Source organism: Atheta coriaria, unplaced genomic scaffold (genome assembly GCF_025399875.1).
Source record: "Atheta coriaria isolate IRGN ID8LTWV9N9 unplaced genomic scaffold, Caltech_Dcor_3.1 hic_scaffold_10_pilon, whole genome shotgun sequence".
Taxonomy (NCBI): Eukaryota; Metazoa; Arthropoda; class Insecta; order Coleoptera; family Staphylinidae; genus Dalotia; species Dalotia coriaria.
The window spans coordinates 4,061,788-4,073,414 of NW_027045452.1; the positions used below are offsets into that span (position 1 = coordinate 4,061,788).

At 39.8% G+C, this 11,627-nt stretch overlaps 2 protein-coding genes across 2 annotated transcripts; both read right to left on the bottom strand.

Moving 5' to 3' along the window:
- Nucleotides 1-7,087: 7,087 nt before the first annotated feature.
- LOC135800917 (mortality factor 4-like protein 1) lies at nucleotides 7,088-8,374 on the bottom strand. The gene is made up of 3 exons (XM_065314247.1): nucleotides 8,235-8,374; nucleotides 8,001-8,118; nucleotides 7,088-7,936 (listed from the first exon to the last, which is right to left on the bottom strand). The coding sequence occupies exons 1-3, from the start codon at nucleotides 8,260-8,262 to the stop codon at nucleotides 7,117-7,119; spliced, it is 966 nt and encodes a 321-aa protein (XP_065170319.1). The 5' UTR covers nucleotides 8,263-8,374; the 3' UTR covers nucleotides 7,088-7,116.
- A 108-nt stretch (nucleotides 8,375-8,482) lies between these two features.
- On the bottom strand, nucleotides 8,483-10,339 carry LOC135800916 (beta-1,4-glucuronyltransferase 1-like). The gene is given in 4 exon segments (XM_065314245.1): nucleotides 8,483-8,765; nucleotides 8,822-9,153; nucleotides 9,156-10,029; nucleotides 10,144-10,339. Coding segments are annotated over 4 exon segments (1,428 nt in total). The 5' UTR covers nucleotides 10,153-10,339; the 3' UTR covers nucleotides 8,483-8,552.
- Between the last annotated feature and the right edge of the window lie 1,288 nt (nucleotides 10,340-11,627).

Here is an 11,627-nt window from a genome sequence, read left to right on the forward strand (position 1 = left end):
TTGCATTTCTTGTTGTTTATTTTAGCGCACGATAAATAAACAAGCTTATATTTTTATTTACGCCGCAGGACGCAGAGCGCTGGCTTTGTCTCTTCGGGAACTTACTTTGATTGTTCCTGCTACCTGGGCTGGGAATGTAAATAATTGGATTCGGAACGCACAGCGTACAAAAATGACACAGGAATGAAAGTGCTGGAAGAGTTGCAATTTATAAATGAAAGCAATTTAATGGAGTACTCGAACAACAATAAAAATTTCGCTGTTCAAAACAATATTATCAAAAGTGTTGCGCAGGCGCAAGTTTATAACCAAATTTAGCCTTTGGTATTAGGCGCATCGATGAGGAAATTGCAAAACGCTAGAAGGAGTTTAATAGAAATCTTCACTTTAGACGCACTTTGGGTTCACTCCGGCGGCGGATGACGAGCCCGGCGAGTGCGCCATTTGTCACTCGCGTTCCGCGTCGTCCATCGGGCTAAATGCAGGCGCACCCCACAAAGTGTATCCATAACTCAACCTACACACAAATTTAATTCCAAAGTTAATACCCGATAGCTATCAATTTGATGACTTCAAAATTAATTCAACTCGGTCGCAAATTAATTCATCATTAAATAAATTGAATTCGGTAGTCAATGCATAATTAAATTAGATACAATTATTTGCACTCGATTTTCGCGTCAAACTGTATACAGGAATGAAGAGCGGTAGTGGTGCGGAAAGCTATTTTAGTGGATGACAGGACGACAGGTGGCGGTCGGACAATGTCCCTCTCTCCCGGGGGAAATTACCGACGCCTGCTGCATGTTGCACGCCACAGTGAGGAAACTTATTTTCTCTTCGAGTGTTTTTGGACCATTGCAGACCAGTTCTAAGCACAACCAAGGGTAGTACATTATTTAATTACGTTTTTCTTTTTTCACGTCAAACATTACAGGCGTAAGATTTAAAAATAAAATTTTGATGTAAACCTGGATTTTTTTCCGCCTGCGTCTGCTTAGCATCTGGTGACATCAGCGAATTTCCGAATTCTGGTCTACATCCGAATATATCTCCGTAATGGAATGAACTCCACTCGGGCTTATTTCTGCTCGTTGCTTCCTTAACACATCGCCTGGCATATCTTTCACGCGAAAATCGAAACGCACATTTATCAGCCACGTATCGAACGCCTGTTGTGTCCTTCGACGCGGAGCACTTCGGACGCTTCGATTACGTCGCTTCATGCCGAGTGTAATTGATTGCCGCCGCTCAACTATCTATCAGAGGCTGACAATCGCGCGACGTAAACATATCGCAACGTCAAAGAAAATTTATACCATGAAAAAAAGTTACAAAAACTGGAAATCAATAAAATTTGTTTGCAAATTCACTTCAGTTTACGTAAGGGCGTAAAATTATCGCCGGATTAATTCGGTAGTTGCAGTAGTCTTAATGAAGCGCTAGTCCTTGCACCACTGCGCCAAACCGCCTCAACGCCAGCCAAATCATCCCTGTTTAATTAATTAATTTCAACCTAGTAAATAGTGCGGTTTTTCGCGAGCAAATATGCGCTAGCGCAAGAGCGGCGAGCTTTGCATTATTTAACAGTGGATTTGCGCGACGCTGAAATTGTCTGCGCACACCACACACAATGAGGCCTCAGACAAAAGCCGCCTCCGGCAAAGTCTGAAACTGGTTTAAATCTAGCCCCGAAGTTTCGCCCGTCTATGACTGCAAACGCGCAGACGGATGTGTGCGCCTCGAATAAATGCGATACAACAACCGGTCGGTCGGCGCACGTTTCCGGCATACAGATAAACACGCGCTGGCGGGCAAAGATAGCACCCGGAGAAAAGGACACTCGTATTTATCCTGCGGGTGGAAAGTTGCAGCGGTGTGTTCTAGTTAATACAGTTTCAAACCGACAACAACAAGAAGAGGAAAAAGAAAACAATTTTCGTAAGCTGCACAACACATAATCCTTACTTCCCAAAATATAAGATTAAAATTTAATTAATTACCAGCATAAAATTTCGCAAGTTTTTGCGCCGGCAATTTTGTATAGAAAAAAATCTCAATTTCAAGGAGGTTATGATATTATCCTAGAGAGATAGAATAGCTCAAACCGGCAGGTCGAGCGTAATACGCAAACGGTTTATGCTCGGCAAAAACTCCTTCGCCTACAACAGCCTACATGTTGTGCTCGGCCTACTTCCGAAAGACCTGACAACAATGAGTATGCAAAGCGTTGGCGCGCTTAAGGAACAATCTGTATGCGCTTGGGACACTGCCGGCACGATAAGAAGGCGCATAATACATCGCCGCTTTAAGATAATTGCCCACATAAACTCGGCCGAGTTTGCAACAATGCAAACAACATTTCTACTATCATTAACAATATCAGAAAGGACCAAACACAATGTGGCTAATATTATCCCCAAGATAGGTTATGATAAATTGAACTAAAATATAGATTTTTTAACCTCAAAATTTCAATAAACGAACAAACAACAAGCCTGTATTGATTAATTATGTTTCGAAAATATTTTGAACGTTTCCTCTAAAAAATTAATTAACTAATTAATTGTTTTCATGAGTTGGTTATATTTTAAAGTTACTGTTTGCTGTTTTTCGTTTGATGTAAAAATATAATAAATTGCCCACATTTGAAACAAGTTTTCAATTTTGTAATTTTCAAGTGGATTTTCGTAAAATAATTACAATTTATATTACAAGTACAATCACATTAAAAGCTTTAAGATCAGAAGAAAGCCTTACTTAACCACTTCTAGCATCTTTGATGTCAGTTCATTGTAGACGTTGAATGTTGAATGCGAATACGAATTTGGCAAATGGAGTCAATGTCAAAGGTGGCCACATACAACCACTTATCTCTTGTCGCGTCCGATGTTTTCCCATGTCAGGGAGTTTTCGGTTGCGGCACCCCCACAACACAGAGGGTGAAAAGTAGCAAGGCGAGTTCTCAATTTATATTTACGAAACAACGTCTACAGGTCGACTAACCACATGAAAATGCCCTCAAGATTAATCGACTCGGCTGTTCAACACTCTTACACACCAAATTTCTCATCGATCAAAATTGTGAGGGAGTTTAATACTTTTTTTTGTGTAATTGAGTGCGTACCCAACGTAAACAATCGTGGTAATAAAGTTGGAAGTGGTTTTAAACTTTTATGACCACAGATATTTTCCTTACATCATAAATTGATAAATAAAATTGTGATTGCTTCGGAATTGTTTAAAATTTAAGTATTGAGGAAATTGCCTATCATAAAATCAACTTGTCCTAGCCACCAGGCAAACTAAATTTATTCACTCTGCAAATATAAATAGAAATAAAAATCTATTTTATGTGTGCCGGTAAAATATATTCAAGTAAAAGATCTCAAAATCAAATAAAACTCAACTTTCGTAGAGATATAACTTTTTGAGAGACGGTTCACACTTAACTTTCGTCTCAAGTGTTGATTTCTTTTTTGTTCGCCGCTTGTATATTTTTTTATATCGACGTCCGTTTTCTGTGAATCGTTTTTGCGTCTTTGGAGCTTCAAAGTACGAAAACACATATTGAGTCTTTTATTTTTGTAATACTTGGGATAAGCTGTTCGCCGAACACGATTTTCAAAGTCGTTTGCGGTTAGAAAAAAACGTAATACCTTTCAAAACCGGGAAAACGCCAAAAGCTGCTGACCGCATTACGAAAAAATTTCTTTTTTTTTATATAAAAATATAAATCTGGAAAGTAGTTGTGATTTTGGAGTAAAAAATAATTACATTTATGATTTTTAATAAGCGAAACAAACAATAGTTATTTAATTGCTCCCAATTTTAATCAATATAAACATGGTATAAAAAAGCAATTAACTTGATGAAGCGCCACACTACCATTTCACCGATGCGGTTATGAATGCTTCTAATGAAAACACCAAACTACAATAAATAAAAACGTTATATTTTATTCCACAGTTTTGCGCGTCCCTCGTTCATTACAATGCAGCCGTAAATTGTAATTAAAATAAGTATTCAACCGACAAAAAAGCCGGTTCGTTTACTCGCTTATGTAATATTCGTGTCGAGTTTTTCAACGCAGGCGTGCATTTTTATTCCGACCGCAATTTTTCCGCTTGCGGCAGGAGGCGCTTTTTTGTGCCGGTTGCCTTTTTGTTTTAATTTGTGCGCGTTTTGTTTTATGAAAAATAATTGCAATTCCCGACGTCCGCGTCGCGCTCGTAATTTCTTCCGTCGCTGCAGTTTTAAGTGCTCGCGGTGTGTATAATACATTCGGAATGGCGTTAATTGAAAAGGGCATTTATATAAATAACCGGCGCTATTTCATGCCGCCGTTCTTAATTGAAAGCGCCCGGAAAAAAAGAATGAAGAAAAATCAACAAGAAACATAACTCAAGGAATACTTGAAGCGCTTGAAGCAACAAACGACTGGAAAATTTTTAACTCTTCTGCTACTTTTGGATTCAGTGAAATTCAAACGTGTCTCTAATTTTGATTTCAATGCTAACTGACTCAAACAGCAATATTTTTCTACGTCGCGAAATGCAGTAATTAAAAACGTTGGTTTTTTTGTGTCATTCAGTTGTTGGGTGATTTAGCACTGAAAACTCTCACGCTTTTCAGTTACAGTTTCGGAGAGGCTTTCTTTTTTTATTTGAAAGCGCACAATGCCTCTCAAAAAATCCCTTTCCAAATCATGGCCCGAATCGCTTTCTGCGTGCTGCGGGCGAGAAAAATCGTCGCTCAACGAATGCGCGCTCACAATAAAAGGCGTAATAATTGCAAATGAAAAGAGCGCTGCAACGCGCTTTCACGTTTGACTGCAAAGAACGATGCGAATGGCGGAAACGCAAAAAAAACCGTTAAAAACGCCAAATCGCACTCGCAACGCAATCAAACATGCAAAAATAAAACGAAATTTGAACGTTGAAAATAATCTCCATTCTGTGACAGATATTAATATATCTTCTAAAAATAATTTTCATATTCTTTATTATTAAAGTATTAAAATTTCAATTCCTGTAGTCTCTCCTGTCAGCATAGTCGGTGGGTATTAACTGGACTTAGAATCCCTCGCCAGACGAAAACCGCCCGATGGGTTTTAATAATCAAAGACGGATTAAAGCTTTCTCTCACGCCGTGGGACACGGTCGTCGCGACACCGATATCTCTGAATCTAATTAATTTCACCGCCCTCCGCCGATCGTCAACTCGAGCTTGCGCGGTCGTTTTCATAACCGTAGCGCCAGGAAAATGTTTAACTAGGACGCTGCGCGCCGCACAACGACGACTAATGACTAATTCATATTGTCACCCGTTAACATTAAACACCCATCTCTGACATCAAGCTGTGCGGGGCATCTCGACATGAATCTCCGCTGGAAATTCGCCGAATTCGTAAGTGTTTGTACGTGTTGACGTTGGCGTTTAGCACGAACTTTCCACTTGACGGACGACATCGTAACATAGTTACATTTTCAAACCCGGAATTTGCGTTTGGGTCCAAGGCGCCAGGCGTGAATACTGCGAATCCTAGCGTCTTTCAACCGACTTTTAAGTGCCCGCAAACGTCCATCAACGGTGGAAAACCGCGGAAACGTCTATTCTTCGTTGTTGTTTTAGCTTCATCATTTTGCTACGCCTAGGGAGCACCGTGCCTGTCTTATTAATTCAGAACCGTGCGCCATTTAATTTCATAATAAAGTAAACAGCATTTTGCCTGAGTGTCTAGATGTCTACAAGTCAGAAGGGTTCACACTTTGTAAACTTTAAGCTGTCTTCAGGAATAACATGTTCACAGTTTTAAAAAGCAGTATAAAAATTCGTTTGATTTTGAAAGAGCAGAAGCTCATGACTTTACAATTTGAACACTCTCCACAGCGTCAATTTTGTGGCCTTTTCCCAATAGGACACTAAACAACGCAAGAATAAACTTCAATTGTGAGTTCACTTCGACTTCATCATCAACGCCGTCGAGAGACGCCCGAACGTCCCGAAAATGCTCTTACTCGTAAGTTCCTCTCCATTCCTCGGGCGTATTCCACGGATTTGCCCGCTTTCATTTACTCACCCCTTGAACGAATGTATCGCGCCGCTTTGTCCGCCGCATTTTCGGCCGGCCGACAACACAATCATCTTCGTTTCTTCAGTTTTTCCCTGGGTAAGTTTTTCGTCTTCTATTGTGTCAGCGAGCTACGGGGTTTCGGCGAAAAACTGAGAGCACTTTTCTTTGGTTTCCACCCAGGGACCAACAAAGGCGTATTTGCTGTTCTACAGCCAGTGTATCCACCAAAGGAATTCATCCCATTCGCAGTTATTCGTAGATCAACATTTTCGCGTCGACATAAAACTATGTAATGAAATACTGAAGTCCACTTATACGATGGCTATAATTGTTTGCTCACATGTTCGATTAACGAGATGAATGAGCCGATATAAATTCTCTCATTCCTTTTTTCGTAACTTGTTTGTTTGCTTTCAAGTGCATAAATCGGTCTGCGTGAGTGCGAACGTTAATTACGCTTAATATGCACGGGCAAGCACATACAATCTGCACACAGGGTGTGATCAAAATATAAATTCAATATTTATAAAGCTAAAGACATACTTTGAATAATGACACGAATACATGGCATAAAATAATAATTAAAAACTGACTGTGAATAGTTAACGAGTTTGTGGTTGTTGGCATCACACAATATATATAATCCGCAAACAGTTCAAATGTTCAAAACCACTAGGTGAGATGAACTATCGCCCCGCATGCATTGTCCTTGCATCGGCGACCTGCGCGCCATCACCAACTGGGCGGAAGTGATAACGACCACTTTATTATTCTCTGCCCCGCATGCATCGTGCTGTTCTTGCTTGCGACGCGATTTAATTTATTTAACCGACGACCTTTTGTTTGCTTGCTTAGCGCGCGCTTGAATTCGCGCCTCTATAACCTACAGCAAAATTCATTTATTCAAAATAAAACAAAAAACAAACGATAAACCCATTCAACTAGTTTGAAATTTAACTTATAAGCATAACAAATTTCACAACTTTTAAAGGGTAATATAATATGGAAAGCTTTGATATATTAATTGTATTTCTTTGAGTTTAAGCGGCTTTCTTGTAATATTCTTGTGATGGCGTAACACTATCCACAATATTGAACACAGATGAGTTATTTTTAGATAAATATTTGAAAAAATCCTGTATGCGATTGACGAGAAACTGAATGTTGTGATCATCCAGCAATGTGTAAGACAAATTGGCCCCTAGTTTAACAAACAGTCTCAATAAATGAACACCTCCATATACTTGACTTGGTTGAACTTCTTCTTCCTCAACAAATTCGGAATACTGTGGCCTCTCCAACTTATATAACAACTGTGTAACTAAAATTGTATTAAAATATTCTTTAAAGCCATTCGCAATTTCTCTTATGGAAGATTCTGATGCAGTTTTGTGGGAGCTTTTCATGTGATTAACAAAATTATCAAGAATCTCCTCAACAGTCAAAGCAGCTGGTAACAACCACAATTTTTTCTGCCTGTTAACAAGATCCCAATCTTCAACAAGTATTTGTTTAAGATCTTCAGGTATTTTGATGTTGACCTCAATTTTGCTAACAAATTCCTCCTCAGGTTCTGCAATGCTTTCAACTTTGATTCTCTTCTTTTTCTGTACTTCTGGTTCTGTACTGCTTGATGGTATGGTAGGTTGTTTGGCCTTTGGTGTCTTCTTGTCTGCTACTGCTTCTAACACAGGTGTACCTGCCCTTGAATCAGTTACTTTGGAAGTGTTTACATCAGTTTTTGCTTTCGCTTTGGTCTTTTTGCCCTTTACAGGAGCATTCTTTTGCACTTCTTTCTGTCGCGCCACGTTTGCTTCATTATACTTGAGTACTCGCGACTCTGGAACCCACTCATCCCAACTAAAATGAAGCCATGCATATGTGAGATTAATTTAAAGTATGCATTTGAAAAGAAAGGTGTTACCTTTTGCTCCAGCCGGCATAATGCACAAAATATTTGACCTGTTTGTCTTTGGTCACGGTAGACTTGAGGCATTTTGCTTCATAGATCAACGGACCGTGGTAGCACAGCACTTTTTCACCTGATGCGAATTCCATGTTGCGACCAGATAAACAAGTAAACAAATAAACTCACAAACTTTAAGGTTATAAACAGCGGCAAATCATTGATTATTTGAATTCGCTTACTGTGGCTTACCTTCAACAAATTTTAGCTTTGGCGGCATGATTTAATCGTGTATACAATAAAATAAATAAATATAATTAAAGAATAAATATCTATATTGAACTGGTTTCAAATATTTTTTAAAGCTTTAAATTGTTAAAAAATTGATTTTTCCAGCTGTTTGGGTTGCCTGGATCGGCTTGCATCGAAGTTAATCTTCAAGCTTTTGGTTTGCAACAAAACTACATTCGCACCATCTAGGGGAAAATCACATAAACTGATTTCGAGAGTTATTTCATTTTTTCGACATCCAAAGTAGAAAATAAAGATTTTTGGCGATACATAGTAAAGTTAAGCAGGCCTGAGTGGTGATATCATGTGTAGCGGATCTTTTTTGTATCGCATAAAAACTTCACGCTTGAAAGTGTCGAAAAGCTTGCGGTTCTGATTGTTTTGATGTTCTCGCCATGGAGGGCGGCTGCGTTTCACTTGAAGCCCCCAGTGAACGGTAAATATAGGAGAAAGTACCAAAAATTCGTATTCGGCTACAAACATTTCGTAAACCTACAATAAAATCAGATTTATTTCCTAGCATTTTAACTCAATTCAAGATACCATACTTGCGTATTTCTTGTGTAACCATAACCAATGAATCGTTCATCATGTGGAGGAACAGTATCAACTGCCACATAAAAGGGTTCATACAAAAATTCGAAGTTGGTTACTTTGTGACTAACATGAACGTTCATATCAGATTGAGTGTTGTTTTGCCATTTAGTAAAATTCGTCGCATATTGATTATAAATAAACACTCTATGATGAAACGGCCTTGCCAATCCTTTATTGGCCAATCGTACTAGCTCCGTTTTGTTGGCAGGAAACTTCACCCTATTGTCCAGTTCGTACGTGGGGATCACATACGCGCAATTCTTGGTGCACCTATAGCTATTCAAAATGTATCCAACTTCTCAACAAAGTCATGACTAGGAATAATATCAACATCAGTCAGAAACACATGTTTACTACCGCAATTCTTGCGTGCTAAGTTTCGTAGATGGTTCTGCGGGTACGGATTCTTGATCCGCCATTTTGTTGTTTGACTGCTCATGCGACTTGTGAGCATTTTTAGTGTTATATCTGGAGTGTTGCAGTCCATATTAGTTAACTCTTCGACATCAACATGTACACCATCCGGTATTCGATCCTTAGGCAAAGCCAAGTGGAAATTTACACGTTGTTTAATGTGGTCAAAACATTGCCGCAAATAAATTATGTACAACATCAGCAGATTAAGCTCCTCCTCCCCAGCTGCAAACAATGCGGCTGATATGGCGCCGTGCCACATTTGACTCACCTCTACTAGCGAACTTAATTTATCCAGTGAGCTTTGCGTCGCCAGGCATACTGAAAATTTCTCATTTAGATCCGTAAAACTATCTCCAATGAGGAAATTATCGTAGAATTTGTACAGAAGTCGATTGTCCCATCGACCAAGCTTTAAATTTAACGATTCAAAAAGCTCTTCATCATTTTTTGCTTCAATTAGTTTATTTTGAGTATCAACACATGGTTGCATATGTTCTGGTGGAACTTGAGGCCTTTGTATTTGCTCCTGATGGACTTGTTGCACAACTTCTGGAAGCTCTTCTAGTACTGCAGGTTGCACAGGCTGATTTGCTTGAAAGTGCATGTGTTGAAACTGTGATGAGTGTTGCTGAGGCAGTGGGCAATCGTGCTCCTGCCTGGAAAGCAGTTTTACAGTGAGCAGGATGTTGTAAATAGATAGTCCTATCACCAATGCCACTGTTAAGTTCAATATTCGACATTGCTATAACAAAGAAACGCAAAACAATTCAAAAATCGATGAAATTGTGAATAATTTATTAACATACTACATAAAAAGCTTTTATTTCAAACTAATTAATATTTAATAAGTACTTACTTGCACCATTTGATTATTTTATATTAGCAATAATTATTAACGTTGTTTAATTAATCTCTAGATAGTATTGTATGTACAGTTTATATTTTACATTCCTAGTTGTTGCTTTTTGGGGTAATCAGGTGATGCAAAATTTAGACCGGCGTCAACATTGTAATCAGTCGCATTTGACTGCGGGTTCTGTCAGCGCACGAGCTTTTCTGTTCCGAGTTTTAGCTTAAAGGGAGACATAGAACATAGGTTAATAAGGGATGGAATATAGGAGTTATGCGCAGGACATTCACAGCTGGGGCGCTGCCATCGGAAAATTATTGATTTTTTGGTCTTCTAAGCAAGAGACAAGCAACACGAAGGCCTTACAGTTAGGAAACGCGAGATTTACTTACACCGACCGTTAATGTAAAGGAAACTGTTGATAGTGGAAGCAATAGCGAGCTTTTCATGAAAACTCAACTGCTATTAGGCATTAGAGGGCGTTACAATTATATAAAATGGAGTACCTATCATTTTATCTTTTTATTGTGCTTATGTTTATGATTCTATTCAGTTCAGGTAAAAGATTAGTTCTATTATAAAGTACAGCTACAACTGAAATGTTATTTTTGCTGTTCCATACGATTCCAATAATATTGGAATGACTTAACAAATCCTCCAAAAAGTGCCTAGAAATGTGTTAAAACTTTAACATCAGACTAATAAAGATCTCTCTTAGCACTCACACTGCTATCTAGCGAATCACCACCACTGCTACATTCAAACCTAATGTGGTCACCCACCGCCATCTCTCAACACCAGCAGCCACTAAATGTCTCACAAGGAAGCCGTTGGGAGGGGAGCCACCCCACCACCCGAGGAAGAATCGAGGCCTCAGCTAACATGTCACTGACTCGTCCATTCCGTTCGAAGCCAGCTTCCAGCGAATACCGCAGCGAGCCTACTACCACTCGACACACCACGCCACACCACGCTACACCACGTTACGCCACGTCACACCACACCACGCTACGCCACGCCACACCACACCACGCTACACCACGTTACGCCACGTCACACCACACCACACTATACACAAGACCGAACACGCTATGCTCATTCGGTATCTACCATCCTCGATACGCAACGCTGTTTCGATCGGACACGCTATGCTCATCCGATCAAACACGCACGCTCATTCGATGCCATCACCATCTCAGGTCGAACACGCTTTGCTCATTCGATACCTGCATCATCTCAGACCGAACACGCCTATGCTCATTCGGTATCTGCCATCGTCGATACGCTATGCTCATTCGACACCCTCAACATCTCAGACCGAACACGCCTAGCTCATTCGGTATCTACCATCCTCGATACGCAACGCTGTTTCGATCGGACACGCTATGCTCATCCGATCGAACACGCACGCTCATTCGATGCCATCACCATCTCAGGTCGAACACGCTTTGCTCATTCGATACCTGCATCATCTCAGACCGAACACGCCT